Genomic DNA, 22901 nt, shown 5'->3' on the forward strand with positions numbered 1-22901 from the left:
CGGGTGCCAGTGGTCCCGGAGCATCAATATTGGCGCTCCTGGACCGGGCGGCAGCAGGCTGGTAAGATTTAGGCTGGGGAGGGCCTAAACCAATGGCTCTTCCCACCCTGGTGTTACCAGGCTGCTGTCGTTTGGTTTTTAACCCGGCTGGTTATAAAAATAGGGGGGACCCTATGCGTTTTTTTTTTAAATAAATAAATAATAAAAAAAAAACGCATAGGGTCCCCCCTTTTTTTTATAACCAGCCGGGTTAAAAACCAAACGACAGCAGCCTGGTAACACCAGGGTGGGAAGAGCCATTGGTTTAGGCCCTCCCCAGCCTAAATCTTACCAGCCTGCTGCCGCCCGGTCCAGGAGCGCCAATTTTGACGCTCCGGGACCACTGGCACCCGGCTCTTCCCAGTACCCCTGGTGGCATTGGGTACTGGGGTAATAATAGGGGGTTAGTGTTAGCCATTTTATACCGGCTAACACTAGGCCCCAACTTAGTAATGGATTCCGTCTATTAGACGGCTTCCACTACTAAGTCTATAAAGTAAAGAAATAAAGACAAGACACAAGTTAAAAATATTTTTTATTCAAATAAAAACACCCCCACACCCCTCATTGACCATTTTATTAAAAAAATTCTAAGAACAACCGCTGGTCATCGACGTAGTCCATGGAATCCGACGTAATCCCCAGGATACCGATATCTGAAAAACAAAAAGGGAGAAACAGACAAAAAAAACACAAACAGGAGCACAACACCCATCATTGTGAGCGGTGTTGTGCTCCTTACAGGATGCAGCATCTTTACAGATCGCTGCTTACAGTCTGACCCCCAAGGGGTTAAGGGAAGATGTATTGCATCCCCCTTAACCCCCTGGGGGCCAGACTGATGTCAGACTGCACCCATCCCAGCAAGGAAGGGGTTAACTGACCCCCCCTTCCTTGCTGGGAGGGGTGCAGTGCTGGGGAGGGGGTGGGGAGAGCTCCATACTCACCCCGATGTTGTCTCTTCGCTGGTCCGCAGCACAATGAAGTGACTGTACTGCGGACCGGCTCATTATATGTGCGCTCAGCCGATCAGCCAATCAGCTGAGCGCACATATAATTCTAAATGTTTCTTCTAATAATGCTATTGTCATAACATAATTAGAAGAAACATTTGATGTTTTCATTAAAGTAAAGTGATGATTAGTACAGAAAGCTCTATTGCCGGCAATATGAATTACAGCTTATGGAGCTTCCTGTACTAATTAATATTTAATTAATAAAACACATTTTCGTTGAAATAAATTCAGTTTCTTTGTTCAATAATTTAATTCTAATGAATCCATCATTGTGCAATTAAATATACTGTCAAAAAATAAATATATATATAAATATACATTTATTTATATATATATTTATTTTAACAGTATATTTAATTGCAAAATGATGGAATCGTTTACATTTAATTATTGAACAATAAAAGGGACTTTATTAGACAGAAAATTTGTTTTATTAATTCAATATATTAACCATGAGAGACATCGGCTATAGTGCAGAGGATCGCAAACCCCGGTAATAGCGATTTATGTAAACTGTGTTCCCTGCTTTCCCAGATGCATCCAGAGGTGTTTCCATCACTTTCTTAACATTTTATTTGTTATTTTTAGTTGAACCAGATTTCCAAGTAAATGACCGTATGTTTTGAGCCGCATGTCTATTTTTTCCCACGGCCGGAGTTTCACCCGCACATTTACAGCCGCATAAAAAATACAGCCGCACAGTTACAGCGTGTGAACCCAGCCTAAAAAATATCTGATTTTGAAATTCTACTGAAAATTTGGAAATTTGCTGCTAATGTTTTAAGCTTCCTATTGTCTAAAAAAAATGAAAGATAGTTTAATAAATGCCGCCAACATAAAGTAGACATGTTGCTTATGCTATTTAATATATAATTTATGTGGTATAACCACTTTCTGTATACGCAAAAAAGTTTCAAAGTTGGAAAAATGCTTTTTTTCACATTTTTTCACATTATTTGGGTTTTTTTCATAAAGATTTGTGATGAGTATCGACTCCAATTTACCAGAAATGTAAAGTACAATATGTCACGAGAAAACAATCTCAGAATCAGTCGGATAGGTAAAAGCATCCTGAATTTATTAATGACTAAAGTGACACAGGTCATATTCATAAAATTTGCCTCTGTCATTAAGGCCATTTCAGGCTCTGTCCTTAAGGGGTTAATATCCCCTCCCCTCTGTGACGCGGCTCCATTGATTAATTTCCCCTCTGTGACGCGGCTCCATTGATTAATATCCCCTCTCCTCTGTGACGCGGCTCCATTGATTAATATCCCCTCCCCTCTGTGACGCGGCTCCATTGATTAATATCCCCACCCCTCTGTGATGCGGCTCCGTTGATTATTATCCCCTCCGCTCTGTGACGCAGCTCCATTGATTAATATCTCCTCCCCTCTGTGATGCGGCTCTGTTGATTTCTATCCCCTCCCCTCTGTGACGCGGCTCCGTTGATTATTATCCCCTCCCCTCTGTGACGCGGCTCTGTTGATTTCCATCCCCTCCCCTCTGTGACGCGGCTCCATTGATTAATTTCCCCTCTGTGACGCGGCTCCATTGATTAATTTCCCCTCTGTGACGCGGCTCCATTGATTAATATCCCCTCCCCTCTGTGACGCGGCTCCGTTGATTATTATCCCCTCCCCTCTGTGATGCGGCTCCGTTGATTATTATACCCTCCCCTCTGTGATGCGGCTCTGTTGAATAATATTCCCTCCCCTCTGTGACGCGGCTCCGTTGATTATTATCCCCTCCCCTCTGTGACGCGGCTCAGTTGTTTATTATTCCCTCCCCTCTGTGACGCGGCTCCGTTGATTAATATCCCCTCCCCTCTGTGACACGGCTCCATTGATTAATATCCCCTCCCCTCTGTGACGCGGCTCTGTTGAATAATATTCCCTCCCCTCTGTGATGCGGCTCCGTTGATTATTATCCCCTCCCCCTGTGATGCGGCTCCGTTGATTATTATCCCCTCCCCTCTGTGATGCGGCTCTGTTGATTAATATTCCCTCCCCTCTGTGACGCGGCTCTGTTGATTAATGTCCCCTCCCCTTTGAGACGCGGCTCCGTTGATTATTATCCCCTCCCCCTGTGATGCGGCTCCGTTGATTATTATCCCCTCCCCTCTGTGATGCGGCTCTGTTGATTAATATTCCCTCCCCTCTGTGACGCGGCTCCGTTAATTATTATCCCCTCCCCTCTGTGATGCGGCTCCGTTGATTAATATCCCCTCCCCTCTGTGACGCGGCTCCATTGATTATCCCCTCCCTTCTGTGACGCGGCTCCGTTGATTAATATCCCCTCCCCTCTGTGACGCGGCTCAGTTGTTTATTATTCCCTCCCCTCTGTGATGCGGCTCCGTTGATTAATATCCCCTCCCCTTTGTGACCACGCTCCGTTGATTAATATCCCCTCCCCTCTGTGACGCGGCTCCGTTGATTAATATTCCCTCCCCTCTGTGACGCGGCTCTGTTGATTAATATCCCCATCCTTTGTGACGCGGCTCTGTTGATTATTATCCCCTCCCCTCTGTGATGCGGCTCTGTTGATTAATATTCCCTCCCCTCTGTGACGCGGCTCTGTTGATTAATGTCCCCTCCCCTTTGAGACGCGGCTCCGTTGATTATTATCCCCTCCCCCTGTGATGCGGCTCCGTTGATTATTATCCCCTCCCCTCTGTGATGCGGCTCTGTTGATTAATATTCCCTCCCCTCTGTGACGCGGCTCTGTTGATTAATGTCCCCTCCCCTTTGAGACGCGGCTCCGTTGATTATTATCCCCTCCCCCTGTGATGCGGCTCCGTTGATTATTATCCCCTCCCCTCTGTGATGCGGCTCTGTTGATTAATATTCCCTCCCCTCTGTGACGCGGCTCCGTTAATTATTATCCCCTCCCCTCTGTGATGCGGCTCCGTTGATTAATATCCCCTCCCCTCTGTGACGCGGCTCCATTGATTATCCCCTCCCTTCTGTGACGCGGCTCCGTTGATTAATATCCCCTCCCCTCTGTGACGCGGCTCAGTTGTTTATTATTCCCTCCCCTCTGTGATGCGGCTCCGTTGATTAATATCCCCTCCCCTTTGTGACCACGCTCCGTTGATTAATATCCCCTCCCCTCTGTGACGCGGCTCCGTTGATTAATATTCCCTCCCCTCTGTGACGCGGCTCTGTTGATTAATATCCCCATCCTTTGTGACGCGGCTCTGTTGATTATTATCCCCTCCCCTCTGTGATGCGGCTCCGTTGATTAATATCCCCTCCCCTTTGTGACCACGCTCTGTTGATTACTATCCCCTCTATGACACGGCTCCATTGTTTATTATTCCCTCAGACGCGGCTGGATTGTGGAGCAGGTAAGGTATCCTACTAGCGGCAGGGGGTTAATGGGGCTGGCACTTACATACTCGCAGTAGGATGACAATCCCGCTGCGAGTATATAATCACTTTGACACTGACAGGGACAGCGGATTTTGCTGCGAACTCTCAGCATGAAATCCGCTGCAGATACGTCCAGTGTGAATTTAGCCTTAAAGCGACGCTGTACCCACAATCTGTCCCCCCCAAGCCACTTGTACCTTCGGATAGCTGCTTTTAATCCAAGATCTGTCCTGGGGTCCATTCTGCAGGTGATTCAGTTATTGTCCTAAAAACAACTTTTAAACTTCAAACTGGCATGGCCTAGGGTGTGTGTGCATTAGGCTGGCACAACCTCTCCATCCCTCCTCCCTGCCCTGTTCATCACTAGGAATGCCCCAGGCAGGTCTTCTCCTATTCAAAGCTGTGTGAACACAGCACATGGGCTGGATCGTTAAGGCACTTGTGCAGTGTTCAATGCAGAGGAATAAGAAAAATCCTGTGGCATTCCTAATGATGAAGAGGGTGGGGAGGAGGGACAGAGGGGTGGTGCAAAGTTAGGGCACAGATACTCTAGGCCACGCCAATTTGACGCCGGGCTGCAAGTTTAGAAGTTGTTTTTTAGGACAATAACTGCATCATTTGCCGAACGGACCCCAGGAAGATCTTGGATTAAGCAGCTATCTGAAGGTACAAGCGGTTTGGGGGGGGGGGGGGGTTCAGATTGTGGGTACAGAGTCATTTTAAGAAATATTATAGGTTGTTTGAAATTTTTATTCCGATATGCCATCCAAGTATTGTTCTATTATATCCACCAACCATAAGTAACAATTTTGTAGAAATCATTGTATGTAATTTGTCCAGATTCTTCTCTATTTTTCCACAAATACAAAATGTTGATTTTGGCAGCCATGTTTCCTAGTTTTCCCATACCTTCCACTTATATCCTGCTGTTATAAATTTGTGGACTTTTAAAGGTGTCTCATCTTCTGTTGAACTATAAGTCCCAGCATTTGCTGGAAGCCTTTTTTAGTTTACCAGCAGTTGAAGCTCCTCAGGTTGAAGACCACATCGGCTGCATCGTGAAGAACAAGAATTTGGGTCTCGCTGGATAATGGCTGCTTACCTCATTGTTGATGGTTTTCCATTTAATGGAGCTTTTATCGATTCTTTTTGTAATATGTTCGGTAGTGTAAGGCAGGAGGTAGCCAACAGAAATTCTTTCCCATGATCCATTAACTACTATATTATTATGGATTACATAGTTAGCTACCAGTTCTTCGTACTCATGCATGGCCGAATGTCCCTTGTTCATCAAATTCTTGTTTAACTGTGAATAAAGATTTCATTTTTTTAAATTTAAGTTTTTATTGTTTTTAAGCAAGTTATTAATTTAAATATAAATTTTAAAAGGGGAGAAAAAAAACTACTTTAACTGTTACACAATCTGAAATCTGCGATGCGCCCCACATGGGCAGAGTGCGAACCAGCATCTTAGGTAATGCTCTACCAGTAGGGTACTCCATGGTATTAACTTTGTGATACATGTCGTTTATTGTATTGAGATTCCTACTGTGTGTATAGATAGATTAACCCACTGTGTCAAGATACCTAACTATTTATTATTAATTTTTGTATTGCCGTAAGACTCTCTGCATGTTGGCACTTTAGCACATGCACTTTTCCCATGTGTTTCTTGCAATCAGCTGTCCTGATTCATTTCATGATTTTATTGTATTTTATCTTTGATCATGATTAATAAAATTCCTTTTTGATTATATGATTTCTGGGTACAGTATGTTTTTCGTAGGTATTTATAATGTTTTGCTGTAGTGGCACCCAGAGTAATACCCCCCTTTATGGTATATCTGTATTGGCTTTGTTTACTTCCGGGGTGTGATATCAGCTATTACACATTTGTTGATTAATGATTTATTAAATTGTAGCCATGCCATAGTGAATGCATTTAAGTAAAAAGACGCAAGAAAGCAAAAATTGCGCAAGTATATTCACCTGGTACTGACCAGACGTAAGCCTGCACCTGTTTGTGCGACTTTTTAAAAAGTTGCAAAAGATAAATTGGTGCTAATCCTGAATTATTCGAACTTTTGGGTGAATATTCAAAACAGGCATCTAAAAAATATTCACCTGTTAAATACTGGTTCATAAATAGAACTTAGACCAAAATTCTGTGAAAAATCTAATTATTCACCAAAAAATAGGTGCAAAGCCCTTGATAAATTTCCCCCCAAGTGATCTGTAACTTGTAAATCACTTCTTTTATCCAAAATGACTCCTTAGCTCAGAAGGACACCTGTAAAGTTTTGGCCACTAGGTGTCTCCCTGCCCTGCAATCTGCTCTCTGTCACGGCTGCGGCGGCGTCCCGTGCTCCGGGCCTCCCTCTGCCCCATGCAGCCGCCGCTGCTACCAGTTCGGCCCCGGGGGGGCGCCTTACCTCGCCCCGCTCCTGTCTCCATCTGTCCCAGCCGCCGCGCGCACCCCGGCTGCCTCAGATTTGAAGGGCCAGTCCGCCCTTAGTTGGTAGTTGCACTATTCACTCCCTATAAATCCCAGCATGCCCTGTGCCTCGTGTTGGAGCCTCTACATGCTTCCCATAGCGTTTGGCCCAGCTCCTTGTTGTTCCTGTCCACTGCCTCTGTCCTTAGTTCCTGTCCGCTGCCTAGTCCATTGTTCCTGTGCTTTGCCTGTCATCCGCGGTGACGCCTATCTACCACTGCCAGCACTATCACCTGCCTAATGCTCCTGCCACACCTCGCCCGCCTTGCGGCGAGCTCTGGTGAAAACCAGCGGCACCCTTAGACTCTGCTCCCTGGTGCGGTTTATGCCATCGCTAGTGACGGTACAGAGGATCCACTACTCCAGGCGTTACACTCTCCACTGCCTGTTGTTAGAAGAATTCTGTCTATAACAGCAGCAAGACCAGGAAAGAGCACAGAAAAATTAGGAAAAAACTTAGTTATTGCCAAGTACAGGAGACAACCAGCACTGTGTACATGTATGCTGTCTTCCTTCTTCCGGGGGTCGACACTGTGAGAACACGAAAATAGGAAAAACCACCAGCACTGTGACATGCATCCTGAGTCTGTCTTCCTCCTCCTCCAGAGGGTCCACACTTTGCCTGACAGGGTAAATCAAAGCATCAAAGCCTTCTTTCTCTAGCAGCAGCAAGACCAAGACAGATCACAGAAAATGAGGAACACACTTAGTTATTGCTAAGTGCAGGAAACAACCAGAACAGTGTACATCTTTCTCCTCTAGAGGGTCCACACTGTGCCCGTCACGGAAGACCAAAGCATCAGGGAAAACTACCTATAAAGTTTTGAGATGTCCATTGTGTAGTTTACAGTTTCTTCATGTGACCTCCCATTTTTTTATATATATATATATATATATATATATATATATATATATATATATATATGTAGCTTTATATTTTGACTTTCAAATAATAGTCAGATAGGCGTGAACTTAATTTTAACAATGGGAGTCAGTATCTGGTGATAGTTGTGATTACAATGTACAGTTAGGGGATGTGTATTAGGCATACAAGCTCTGCAAAAAAAAAAATTCACATCCTCGACTGTATAATCATACCCATCACCTGATATGCTGGAACTGGCTCAGTGAAGGACACTGGATGGCAAATGCTTTACACTGTCACAGTCTTGTGCTACCTGTGGTTCTGGCAGCAGAAAACCGACGACACATAAAGTTTCTAAAGATGGTTTTTTTCATCTTGTGAAGTCATAGTAGATCACTATGATATCAATGTAGGATTACTGAGGGGTTAATTTGGTTATGAGAAGGTTACATGTTGGTGATGCCCTCACTTTCTAAGATGGGGAATCCTCTTTAGGCCAGTTTCACATGTAACGGATCTGCAGCAAATTTCACGATACAAATTCATAGTGAAATCCACTGCGGATACCTTGCCTGTCATTTTTAATTAGATAACATACTCGCAGCGGGATTGACATCCCGCTGCTAGTATGAAAGTGACAGCCCACTTAACCCTCCGCCGGCCAAAGCATACATTACCTGCTCAACGCTTCAGCTTGCTTCGGGGGCTCCCGGCGTCTGGATGTCCTGCTCAGCCAATCAGTGACTGCAGCAGGGCAGTGCACTGATTGGCTGAGCGGGTCGTCCAGGTTCGATTGAACTTGAACCTTGTTGAACCTTCCGCATTTGATTCCCGATGCCTTCCCGGTCTGTGGGCAAGAAGGAGACAGCCCGGGTACCTCCTGGAATTCCTGTCTCCTCCTTCCCCAAGGAGCGGGAAGGGACCTAAGATTTTTCGATGTACCTGCCCCTCCATTCATTTCCCCTCCTACACTAAACACGCCCCTCTCTCTCTCTTAGACCAGCCCCCCCCCTTTATGACGACACGGACAAGATGCGGACAGAAGATCTTGTGGTTGACAGTGATTAGGTATGTTTATTACTCTTCCGGTGGCTGTGGTGGTGGTGGTGGTGGTGGGGGTCGAGGTGGGGAAGAAGATAACGAAGGGGGGCAGATAGGTGATTGAAGCACATTACAAAGTTATTTAACTTTGCAATGTGTTTCAAATAATGGAAAAAACTGAGTTGTCCTTCAACACTCGTGAGCATTGAATCGATTGGACATTAAACTGAGACCTTATCAGAGGACTCATACCTAAAAGCAATGAATTGCAAGCCTCTGTCTATATATGAACCAGCCATCACATGTATAAATGTTCCTTCCATCCATGGGCTTGGTAAAAGTCTAGTCTAATTTCTTAGTCCCAATAGTTGACCATGGAGAATCTGCTCTATGGGTCACCTGGTATCGATAAGATGCTTGGTTACTGTTCCAATTATGTAGAGACAAGTTTATGGGATTCAGCGCCTTAGCCAGTAATGTTACTGCATTGTACACCGGGTCATACATTTCATGGGACAGGTGGTTCCCGGTGCTCCTCATACGCTCCAGCCCGGTGCAGTTGTGTAGCGCTATATTATAAAGCCTCTCATACATATCATCTTTTTTTCCATTCCCTGATAAGCAATAAAATTTTGTCATCCATAAATTCTGCAGTAATACATCTTCAGGGTATTTTAAAGGGTGAAAATCCTCGATATAATGTTTGAATTCAGCCGTAACTATTGACTCAGGCTCCAGAGACAAACTGCAATTGAAGATCTCTGGATACTTCTCTATGAGAACAATGTGCGGAGCCCAGGAAGGAGTCAAGATCACGGTCACACCCTTGAGATACTCAGTAACAGAAGACTCAAATAGGATATCGTGATAAGTGCCGCAGAGAATGACCACTTGTGCCGACAGTTTTTTAATAATCTCATAGTCTTTGTCATGACCTACAGCCCCTGGCTGAATTCTAAGACCTTCCGATACTATAAAGGCCACACAGATGTAACGGTGGTTCAGAAAGTGGTATAGTAAATTAGCTTCTCGTACTCCGCTCTCGTCACTTGATGTTATGATTCCGACCCAAGTCCATCCAAAGTGTTTGATGAGTTCACATAAGGACAAAAAGGTTTCATGATCGTTCTGAATTGTCCTGAAAAAGTTTGGGAAATGCTGTCGGCTGCCTAAAGACACATCTGAGGCTCCATAGCTGATCTATGAGAGAGAGGGAGGGGGTCATAATGTCAGCGGTTTATATTACATTACCTGGAAGATAACATTCATTGAATATTCTTTTAAACCAACTGGTGTAAGACAGTTCTACAGATTTGTAATTTGCTTCTATTTAAAAAATCCCCAGTACTTATCAGCTGCTGTATGTCCTGCAGGAAGTGGTGTATTCTTTCCATTCTCACACAGTGCTCTCTGCTGCCACCTCTGTCCATGTCAGGAACTGTCCAGAGCAGGAGAGGTTTTCTATGGGAATTTGCTGCCGCTCTGGACAGTTCCTGACATGGACAGAGGTGGCAGCAGAGAGCACTGTGTTAGACCAAAAAAAAGAATACATTACTTCATGCAGGACACACAGCAGCTGATATGTACTGGAAATTTTTAATAAGTACTGTATATTACAGATCTATATACTTTTGGACACTCGTTTATTTAACAGAAAAATAAAATATTGCCGAGTTCCCCTTGAGATGTTTTCATGATATCTTGTTTTGAGTAAATATATCTAGATTTATTTTAAGGGGTTTTCTTGATCTGTACCATGTGTGTTATGACAGCCTGCACAATGGACAATGCACAATGATTTCCTATGGACATAGAACTCATCTCTGCTCATTACCATAATGAGCACAAAGAGGAGCAATGCCAATTTGCTGGCGACGGGACTGTTGTCTGGAGCGGGACTGGCAGGAGGGGGTAAGTATAGGGTGTTTATTATGGAAAGGGTGGGTTTGTCCCTGCTCTCCCAGGTATCAGTTTCCCTTTAAGCTGGTGTGGAGAAATATGTATGTTTTTTAAAAATGGTTTTAGCCTTACCATGGGCATTACATTTGATGATGGGGTTCAGTTTATTCAAATGCCTCTTAATTGACATGCATTATTTTTTTTTTACCTGATTATTATATTAATTGGTATCAAACATTACCTGATACTTTGTACCGTGGGTATATACTTTTCTTTGGACTTTGCTTGGATTGACACTTTATTAACGTGCATGATTGGTGACTAATACTTACTTTTTAACATCAGGCACAGGGGCAATAAAATTCAACCAGCAGTGATGGATTACTCACGTACAATCATGGTTTTTATGCTGCCAGACACAGTTTTACTAAAAATGTAACCTGACAGGTAATTCAAAGGGTTAAAATCTCCCAGGAATGCTGTTGACAGTGGTGGCCACCTTGTACTGACATGCAAAGTAACAGGAGTAATTTCCCAGCTACACTAAGGGTGCCTTCACACCTACCGGATCGACAGCGGATCTCACTTCTGCGGATTCGAAGCGAGAACCGCTGCGGATCCGGTATCAATTCACCCCTATGTTAGAACATATTTGCAGCGGGATTAACATCCCGCTGTGAATATGTGCTTTAACTCCCTGGTGCCCGCAGCCCCGCCGTCGCAACCCCTTCGCATCCCCCCATACCGGCCACATCCCCCCAACAGCCCACCCCCAGCCCGCCGCTGTCCGCATCCCGCCGCCGAGAGCATACAGTTCCGCCGCCGGGGATGGGGGATGCCACGGCGGGGCTGCGGGCAACAGGGAGTTAAAGCACATATTCACAGCGGGATGTTAATCCCGCTGCGAATATGTGCTATCATAGGGGTGAATGGATACCGGTTCTCGCTTCGAATCCGCAGAAGTGAGATCCGCTGTGGATCCGGTAGGTGTGAAGGCACCCTAATTATACTACTACTTTGCTCTATCTTTCCCTGTCTCCGCATATTATCAAAAATCTCCTCAATGTGTGTGGGTGTGTTCAATTCACTGATCAGTAGCTGAATGGTGGGCTGACGGCACACTCCTGTATAGGGAAGAAGAAAGTGTGACGTTGCAGAGGGGTGGCTTGTAGATGATTGGCCAGCTGCAAGAGATTACGGTTAATCCCTTGTACCCGCCTTTTTACTGTACTGTACTCCAAGATGTATGACCACCACCTTTGAGAAACTTTTATACATATTTCTCCAAAAATTCTCAAAATTTTCAAAGTTTAGTTTGAAAAAAAAAAAGAATGAACATGTACTGTTCTGTATACATAGAGGATGGATCCCGGAATCATATTTTATGGTGGGACCAACAAACCCAAGTCCAACCCAGCCCATTTGTAGATATTGGGGGACATCCATGTTCACTTCTTATCCTACTTGTGATTTCCCACTCTACAAGCATCTTTTTGTCTATCATTAGAATTAAATGTATTGTACTCACCACAGGATATTTAAATATAGTCAAAAATTTAATTATCGGCAAAGTTGTGCTCGTACTCTGGTCCCCAATAAACCCGGCCATTCTCCAGTTCTTTCTACAGGAATAATTTGGGACGGTCGCCCCGGGTCCTGATAATATCTGTAGGACATTTCTTATCGCTTTCCCTGGATGAGCACAGGAGTCAAATATGTGATATCCCAGGGTCACGTTGGGTAACAGTGTTGGGTCTTTGTTTATTTGGTCGACAGTAAAAAGAAAAGTTTGTAGATTCCTGTAGAATTGATGCAGCGGCCTGTCAGAGGAAAATCACTGCATAACTGGTCTGTATGAATAATCACCAACCTTGTATGGAAAAGCTTTAAGATGGATATATAATTCAGTGCCGAAGAGGATGGTATGTCTCTTGCCTTCTTCTTTGTCGCTGTTCCCGTGCTGTTAGCAATGTAATCCGAAGCAGCGTTAAGAGCACTGCCTCGCTCCCAGAGCACCAATCCGGCCCATCTACTCCATTAAAAGGAGTGGGCCGGCTCAGCGCTATGGGTGAGGGGCAGTGATACTAACGGTGCTCTGGACCGAGGATTGTAAGAGACATACCTTCATCCTCTGCGCCCCATGTGTAATAAGGGGCTATCACCAGGTTAGATTCATCTAACGTGATGATAGTTCCCCTTTAAACAATGCATTATACCTATTCCCATTGACTTTCATAGGTAATGTTCTCGAGTGGAAAAGATCTCTGCAGGATATCAATGAGTAGTGTGGAGAAAAATGGAAAATGGCTGGAGACTTTAAGGCCCCTGTGGAGAATAGACTTTGTTCTGGGGAACCTACAGGATTATACAGATTATACAGGGGAAATAGCATTATACAGATGATCACAGAACCTTTGGCCATACACTGGTCCCTCAACATACGATATAAATTGGTTGTGGGGTGACCATTATATGTTGAAACCATTGTTTACTGAGGGAAGTGACAGTCATTGTGTATATCCACCTTCTCCCTGGCCATAGCTTAAAAACATATCTCGTTCGGAGTACCCCACCTCTGTGATAAGCTACTGAACATATAGATTAGTACTTAGTAAAAAATTGTATTGTTCTGAATAAAACATTTAAATTTCTGAAACATTTACCGGGCCGGAATAGTTCAGCCTGTGTCCAAATCCAATTGTTCTGCATTAAACATTTATACAGAACATTAAAAGGTATCATGTGACCAAATGAAATCTAAAAGACTGTTAGATGTGATGAAGAGGAGACTGATGAAGCTATTCATGATGTTATTAGCCACACATCTTACCAGAAGGATCCTAGCAAGGGCTTACTCTAGAAGTAGGTGAGATTTACCCAGGTAAGTGCTTTACTTTCTTATGAATCACCTACATATAAAGTATGTGCACAGTAACGTACCCCACGGAGGGCTCACACTTTATCTTATAAAGCCTATTCAAATGTGCAGCAGAGAGAAGCGAATACCAGGATAACAGATTACAATAGAAGTTGAGATCAAGTTGATTACTCTTTATCGAAATGTGTCTTTGACTTTGTTGCTGATATTAAGTGTGGATTCAGCACCATATAGTATAATGCAATACCAAGTCATGTAGTGTATATGACTATGTCCAGAATGCTTACTGTGGATATTTACTGCAGATTTTACCTATTGCACTGCATACAAGAAATCCGCACCAAATAATAATAATAATAATAATAATAATCTCCATATAATTCATGCAGAGATAGATAAATAGTCCCCCCAGCCTTCTTATGAGTTTACTTCACTTACTTGATGCAGATCCATGAATGTACACAGGACATGCCCATATATCTCATTCCAGCAATTAAACAATTGACAGAGAATATCCCTCCAATGATGATGTCTCCGTCCTGCACATATTCGTACTCCTCATAGGCCGGGATAGGATTCAGCTTACAAGCCGATGAGCGGTCAGTGTTGACGAAGCTGAATGTGATCAGAAGCAGCAGGAGAAGTAATAGGATTTCCAGTGTAAGGACGGACGTTGTCTCCATGGAGAATTCACGTTGACATGGTGGATGACGGGCTTTGTAGAATCGGAGGTGTGTGTCAATGTAAGGAGCCGGAATCCTGTCTTATATAGAGATCAGGAACAAAGAGACCTGAGTTTAGATGCTTCACAGCTGTGACTGTTCTTATTATATGTAAACTCTAGAGTTGCCGGCTACAAAATATTTTTTTTTCCTCTTTTCCTATTTTTACATGTAACTAAGTTACTTAGAGAAAAGACTCCAAATTCTTCTAAGCAAAAATATGACAAATTTAATTCTCACAAAAACATGTACAAAAATGATATGAGCAACATAAGGCAATAAAACAAGTATGCAGGAGAAAATTATCAATTATTAGACTTCGGCATAGATGTTTATTAGACTATTAGAGCTTCGGCATAGATGTTTATTAGACTATTAGAGCTTCGGCATAGATGTTTCTTGTCATTCTTCAATTAACAATCCCCCCTCATACCCAAATCACTGGCTTTAGATACCATTTTGAAGAGTGAAGCTTTACATTCTGTTGACCAAATATGGTTAAACCTACCTCAACTTATCTCCCCTAAAAGGTATTTGGCATAGAGGTAGGAACATCTGGTAATGATCCATACATTGCCCACGTGCCCCATAAGACATGCTCATATAAGGGTTTCCAGTCGTCCACCATTTTGGAGGTCAGTTGATGTTTCTGTGTATGTTACTTTGTATGTATAGGAGACCAGCCACGTCCTATTCCCTCTGCCTATCAGAGTCTCTTTGTAAAATGTTCTACACAAAGGGACATTGAGTGACCTCAGATATTCTCCACCAATGGGACCTAGTCCAAGGTCCCTGTGTAATAACTCCTAGTATGTTCCTGGTGGGGCAGAATGGTTTAGTAAAGTCTAATCTAGTGCTCACTGCTGCTGTACCAGAGAAACAGTCCCTTCCAGGGCCTGGCCATTGTGGCCAGGTGCCAGAGTGCATAAAGACTACATAGTTACATAGTTAGTGATAAAGGGATTCTGGTCTGTGGATATTTAGTCCCTTTGGTCCGCTCCTAGTCTCATATGTTTGTTTCCTGTACAGGCCTCTTTCTCTGTGTTATATATGGTACACCCACCCACTGATCCTTCATACACCACAGGAGTAACATACAACGCTCGCAGATATGTAAAACTATTCTACTACTAATAACATAAAGATGACAAGACACTATACATTATATACAAATACAACACATTAAATAGAGATGGCAACCACACACAGTTTAGCCTGCTCACTATTTTGCAGGTACTCCTGTGCACGATCCACCACCACCCAGGTGGACACAAGGAATCCAATATAAAGCAGGCTTAGCGCCTCTGACTAAGAGTATGTAACCAGAAAGGCGTTGGCCTAGACAAGGTCCTCTTCTGTATCCATCACATTGGAGTTTTTCATGAAGATTGCCTTGCGCCACTCCCTCGGCACAAAGTCAGTCACCAAATAATCCCAGAATATTTTATACAAGGATACAAAAATTACAGAACTAAGCTCTGAAAGAACTCTTAGGTATAATCTATCAGGTCCTAGAGCTTTGCTTACATTTAGTTTATCTAATTTTTCTTGGACCATATCTACAGTGAGCCAGTTCAGTACATTACTTGATGTGTTACCAGCACTGGCCCCTCCTACCTCAGCCCCTCAGCCCTGACCCCGCCCACCTTGTCTCCCTCCTCTTTTTTTGTATGTACAGAGCTGAAGAAACCATTCAGTAACTCAGCTTACTCTTGATTCCCAGTAATTAACCCTCCATTATTTAGGGCCTTTCCTTTCCCCTTTCTCTTCCTTCTTTCTCTCCCCTTACCGTTGCCAGTCTTTTCCCGCTCTCAAGTGCCACCATCTTCAGGATAATCCAAGCTATAAAAATATTCAAATTCGCTCATTAAGAGCACTAGAGCAACATTTGATCTACCCGCCGCGACCAATGCTCACACTTACTGACGCTTATTACAGCCTACCTGCTTATGCATATGCGGCAGGTAAGCTGAATGGTGCTCTGGCCCTAGTGGTCCTAACAAGTAAATTTGCATTTTTTTATAGCATGGATTATCCTGAAAAAGGCAGCACCTGACAGTGGGAGAAGAGTAAGGGTAGTTCAGCAGCTACCGGGAATTATCAGCAGTTCGTTCACACAAACCTTTTTATAGTTCCTCTTTAAAGGCTATAGCTAACCTCAACGATTTTTTCTTTGTCATTGATCACCCTCAAAACTTAAATTATAAGCCATGCATGATTTGATTTTAATTGTTTATATTTGTTACCTGTAGAAATAAATTTAGGAGTCCAGCATTCTGTGTGCATTTGAAGATTTCCCATTTATTATCTATATCAGTTTGATAACAGCCGCTCCCAGTCTATGTCCTGAAGTTCTGCCCATAACCCAGGGAAATTGACCTTTTAACATTAAATGTTTTTTTTCATTGATTACTGTTAATCCCTTCGTTATCAGTGACTAGCCAGCACTGGATGTCCGTGCACTCCGCAAACATTGACTGAGGTGAGCTGGATCAACTACTTTATCTAGAGATAAGTGAAGCAAAACCATCGAAGCAGGATTCGCTGTGAAAGATTTGTTGCAAATATTAATTTTGTGTGGACGAAGCTAATTTTGCAGACTTTGTGACCAAATTATAAGGAAAAAAAATAACAACACAGACATATTTTCATATGGTAAATAGTAGATTAGTGAATAGGCGGCACTCACCAAATCGTTTAGATGGTCACCTATTGTAGATGCATACACCAGCATATGCCTGTTTCTACTGGCCCGCCCGTTGCTTGTGCAACGCCCATGCAATCCTTTTGTTTTTGTCTCCCACGAATGTTTCATCGGTGTATGCATCTACAATAAATGACCCTCTAAACGATTTGGTGAGTGCCACCTGTTAACTAATCTATCTATAATCTGATATTAGTTTGAGGCTGAGCACCGTACTGGTAACCCGATCTGTGTCCCGCTGCGTTACCTTTACCCTGCCATTGTTTCACGCTATACTGATTAGTATGATGATGATTGAGGCTGTGCTGGGAATTTCTTCTTAATGAGCTTCCATATTTTCGTATCAGTTTTGCATTTGTTAACAAAAAGAAAAAATTTTATGAAAATATGCTGTATTAGGTAAATCTATAGTAATATACCTGGCAGCTTTAATGCAAGGGGTTTATCTCTAATAAAATATAGCCAGCAGCTATTTTACTATATATTTACTTAAAACAGCATCTTTTCGTTTACAAAAGCAAAAGTGAAACAAAAACATACTATTAATTTTTTTTCTAAACATAATTAAAAAGAATCAGCAATCCTGGTGTTTTCTTTTTTCGCTTTTCATTTACACTGTTCACAGTCTGTGAAATGACCCTGCACACATTAAAACCCATTCACTGTTAGGAACTTTATATATGTTCCTGCTGCATGGAGGAACATATATACCCCTATGGCTAACGTGAAGGGATTACAATAAAATAGTTTGTCCCAGATGTAAAATAGGATGAAAAATACCAGGCTATTTTGGGGGATCCCTTAGGTATCAGAAAAACAGATAACACTTACAATCAGTAATATGATGTATAATAGTATAGATATAATTATAAATTGTGTATAATTGCAGTACGCTATACAAAATATTACAATAAAACAAAACAAAATAAAATGACCTATAGGTCCATTAAATACAAGGTTTAGTAGATCATAGTTGACCAGTAGTCAGAATTGCAGGGCTCTTCCACACTCTGACTGATGGGATAAAAATGATATATGAAACTCTATTTATAAATATGTAACATCTACAATGAGTTCCAGGTTGCAGGGTTAAATATTTTTTCAATAAATTGGTAGGTGGCATGAGTGATTGATTTGTTAAGTCTTAGGGAGTCAAAGTAGCGTAGCCTGCTGCCAGGTTAAATTAAAAATCAAGAGTGGTAGTACTTGTAAGTATTTGTGGTGTATTCCATCAGAATATATACCGGCAAATAGTATAAGTTGCAATCATTAGAGATGAGCGTGTAGTGAAATATTCGACTTTCAAGAATTCAAATTGAGTAGGCAGAGATTCAACTATTCGAACGAGTACTCGATTCCATTATACTGTATGGGGAAAAAAATTCTCGGCACTTGGAAATCCAAATTCGACCACTTGGAGGTCACCAAGTCCCCCATGAAACCTCCCTAAAGGATGCAAACACCTCCAGAATGACACTGGGACATTAGGGGGAGCATGCCTGGGTGCACCCAACACCCCAAAATCGCAGTATAATGCCACTCTCCGCAGTTGCGAATGAAAAATATTTGTGAACGCTTTACGAACGTTTACGGCAATGTTCACACATTTCCTTCGTATTTTTTGTGCAGCGATACATACATAATAACAATGTGCGTCTGTAGAGCATCATGTTATTTGCGCGTATCACGCGTAATGCTGTACGAACATTACTGGAACAGTATGTATGACGTGCCTTTTACTGGGTCACTGGCACAATAGGTATCACTTGCCTTTAACGGGGCAACTGGCACAATAGGTATCACGTGCCTTTTACTGGGCAACTGGCACAATAGGTATCACGTGCCTTTTACTAGGCAACTGGCACAATAGGTATCACATGCCTTTTACTAGGCAACTGGCACAATAGGTATCACGTGCCTTTAACAGGGCAACTGGCACAATAGGTATCATGTGCCTTTTACTGGGCACCTGGCACAATAGGTATCATGTGCCTTTTACTGGGCAACTGGCACAATAGGTATCATGTGCCTTTTACTGTGCAACTGGCACAATAGGTGTAATGTTAACGTGCCCTTCCTTAGTGGGCTAAACCAGGGACACTATAAGTCACTTGTACACACAGGGTACTGGAATGAAAACAGCTGATGCTGTTATATAATCTATTTCTCAGCACTGAGAAGTGCTTTGGATGCAGAGATGACTTTTTCGCTGAATATTAGCCCTGAAAAGGACTTTTGGGTTCAGTAGTAAGCCTGCCTAACAAAAAACGCTATTAAATCTCTCCCTGCTCGAAGAACTCTCCCTGACTAGGTTGAAAGCACATCTGCAGTCGAGCAGTGGGAGCCAAGTATTTAAGATTCGAGGTCATGTGGTTCAGCTATCCAATGAGCATAGACCCGTTTTCAGCCTGCGTGCGTACTACCAGGGTCCCTCACGGCCTTCCTGCATGTTGATTGGATTAAAAAAAGCGCCAAGTGTGATGGGAGGGCTTTCGAATGTTTTCCGCGTATTCGACACACTACTCGATTGTATTAGAATCTTTTGAATACCGCCATAGTTGAATCGAATATCGAATACCTACTCAATCGAATTGTATTCACTCATCTGTAGTAATCATGAATTTCAGTTGTAGCTGATACAAATGTAACAGCAGCCGGTGTGTAACAGTCTAGTCTGGGTTTGAGCCCATTAGCAATAACAACACTGGATGTAGACAAAAGTACAAGAGACTAACCTTGATCAGTAGTTAGTTGGAGGTTGGTAGACAGGTTGCAGTGGCGTGGTGGAGACAAGCGTGGTCAGCAGTCAGCCAGAAGTCCATACACAGGTAGCAGTAATGTGTTTGGAGGTTTATACAAAAGCGTAGTCAGGTACCGAGCCAGAGTCCGGTGCACAGAGAGCAGCAATATAGTTGGAGGATAAGGCAGAATCGTAGTCAGATAACTAGCCAGAGTTCGGTACACAGATAAGTAATAAAACCAGCAGAGAAAGGAGTAGCTTGATTAAGTGCAGAGCACAATAATCACACAAGGAGGAAGTGGAAAGGCTGGGTTTATATAGGAACTCCAGGGGTGGAGCCAATTAAGGATTCAAGGCTGGAAACTACAGAAACATGATCTTGACCAACATATTCAGAACTGGAGCTGTCCAGCAAGGTTCAGTGGCTCAGTGAGTAGAGCTGCAACCTGGTTTGCAGGTGTCCCTAGGTTCAAATCCTGACAGCGTGTGTCCACATTTCACCACTCTTGGTGACATGCGCAGAATCGTTTCCTTCCGATGTTGCCGGGATCGTAACACCCTGAGTTGTCTGAACATGCCACAAAGAACATCTCGCCAACAGTATTAGATGTGATCACCTTTTATTTTAAGTAAATATATGGTAAAATAGCTGGCAGCTTTAATGCAAGTATATTGTTTCTAATGCAATATAGCCACCAGCTTTTTTTATTATATATAAACTTAAAACAGCATATTTTAATTTCAATTTTGCATTTGAAAAAAATAAAAAATAAAAAATTTAGAAAGTCAATATGCTGTAATAAGTATATCTAGGGGATCGCGTTTAAAACAATATAGCCGACAGCTATTATACTTAACTTAAATGAAAATATAATATAAATATAAAAATATATACAATTTAATTTCAAAATTTTCCAGCATTTGGGGAGTTTTAGCAAAAGGCAATTGAGGGTACATTTATGGAAAAAAAATAGAAATGTGAAGAAATAGTAGGCTCTCAAAATCACTCTTAAAAATGATTTCTGTAAAAGGTAAAATGTATTGCATAGCTTTATAGCAAACAAAGTATAATTCAATGTAAACAACATTGGGACACACTTACAGTATTATGTATCTGCTGAGTCTTATATTAAAATAAAAGAGTTTTACCCCTATGTAAATAAGTATAAAAAGTAACAGGCTCTCTATGGGATCCCTTAAGTATCATAATACTGAAAGACAGATGACACTTATATTCCGTAATACAATGTCTAATAGCATAGTTATAATTGATAAAATAAATTGTTTATAATTGCGGTACACAATACAAAATATTACAATAAAATAAAACATAATAAACGGAAGAATCCAACAAGAAAGAAAAAAGTGATGGCACTGCCTGGCTCTCCACTAGATGGCACTATCTCAGGCTGGGTCCGGTATGTGGTGGTGCTCAATCCGAAATAAACATGCTGTATGAACAATGAATGAAGGATAAAAGGAGGCACTCACCAGCAGTGTATTCAGACCATCCGGCTTTTATTGCTGTGCGCAGGGGGAGCGGGGGAGACAAGGTGGGTGACCGCAGTTTCCCGGCTTAGTGCCGCTTTGACGAACCCTCATGTGACTGGTACGTCACTTCCTTTTATGTGTGCAACTTTATCAAACAATGTGAGTGACAAACAAACAAACATCCATTAAAATAAAGTACAAAATACACTGGCTAGCATATTCGGATATAGGGATTCATGCAATATTCACATCACTACGAGTATTAAGACCCAAGGCGCCAAGCGCATCATATTTAATAATAAGTTCAGTTTCTTTTTGAAGGAGCAACCGCTTTCTATCACCCCCACCTTTTGGGGGAGGGACAATACATAACCCAGCAAAATGTAACTGTGAGGAATCCCCATCATGTTCCTGCTGAATATGTCTGATCAGGCAGGGGCTACCTTTCCCTGTCTGCACTGATCTGACATGCTCTGAGAATCTCCTCCACATGGGGCGGATGGTCTTCCCTATATAATATTTGCCACAGTTACAAATCAAAGCATATACCACATACTGGCTTTTGCATGTCATGAAGTCATTAACCACATGTTCATGGCCACCTAATTTAATGTATCTACCATTATTTAATGATCTACAGTAGTGGCAATGGCCACACGTAAAAAAAGAGTGGTATTCACATTTGATTATTCACCCCTGGAGAGAACCATTAAGAACGCTATTTACAAAAACTGGCACATTGTAGAACAGGACGAACACCTAAGAGGACACATTGCTGAGCGCCCCACAGTGACATTTAGACGCACTCAGAACATTAAAGATCTACTAGTCCATGGGAGACTTGACAAACAGAATCCACAAAAAGAAGGGTCATCGCTTACATCCAGGTCAGCCAAGGGTAATTTTAAGTGTGGCCATTGCCACTACTGTAGATCATTAAATAATGGTAGATACATTAAATTAGGTGGCCATGAACATGTGGTTAATGACTTTATGACATGCAAAAGCCAGTATGTGGTATATGCTTTGATTTGTAACTGTGGCAAATATTATATAGGGAAGACCATCCGTCCCATGTGGAGGAGATTCTCAGAGCATGTCAGATCAGTGCAGACAGGGAAAGGTAGCCCCTGCCTGATCAGACATATTCAGCAGGAACATGATGGGGATTCCTCACAGTTACATTTTGCTGGGTTATGTATTGTCCCTCCCCCAAAAGGTGGGGGTGATAGAAAGCGGTTGCTCCTTCAAAAAGAAACTGAACTTATTATTAAATATGATGCGCTTGGCGCCTTGGGTCTTAATACTCGTAGTGATGTGAATATTGCATGAATCCCTATATCCGAATATGCTAGCCAGTGTATTTTGTACTTTATTTTAATGGATGTTTGTTTGTTTGTCACTCACATTGTTTGATAAAGTTGCACACATAAAAGGAAGTGACGTACCAGTCACATGAGGGTTCGTCAAAGCGGCACTAAGCCGCGAAACTGCGGTCACCCACCTTGTCTCCCCCGCTCCCCCTGCGCACAGCAATAAAAGCCGGATGGTCTGAATACACTGCTGGTGAGTGCCTCCTTTTATCCTTCATTCATTGTTCATAATAAACGGAAGGTTGCAGGGTTAAAAAAAAGAAAA

The 22901-nt window shown here is 42.5% G+C and overlaps 1 protein-coding gene across 1 annotated transcript in view; it reads right to left on the reverse strand.

Moving 5' to 3' along the window:
* LOC138779370 (vomeronasal type-2 receptor 26-like) overlaps positions 1-14289 on the reverse strand; it is a 30982-nt gene extending 16693 nt beyond the window's left edge. The window contains exons 1-4 of the mRNA XM_069956585.1: positions 14045-14289; positions 13392-13431; positions 9229-10029; positions 5532-5735 (exon numbers count right to left, since the gene is read on the reverse strand). Of these exons, the coding sequence (XP_069812686.1) occupies positions 5532-5735; positions 9229-10029; positions 13392-13431; positions 14045-14289 (1290 nt within the window). The remainder of the gene's footprint in view (positions 1-5531; positions 5736-9228; positions 10030-13391; positions 13432-14044) is intronic.
* Between the last annotated feature and the right edge of the window lie 8612 nt (positions 14290-22901).

This window comes from Dendropsophus ebraccatus, unplaced genomic scaffold, assembly GCF_027789765.1.
Source record: "Dendropsophus ebraccatus isolate aDenEbr1 unplaced genomic scaffold, aDenEbr1.pat pat_scaffold_720_ctg1, whole genome shotgun sequence".
Lineage (NCBI taxonomy): Eukaryota > Metazoa > Chordata > Amphibia > Anura > Hylidae > Dendropsophus > Dendropsophus ebraccatus.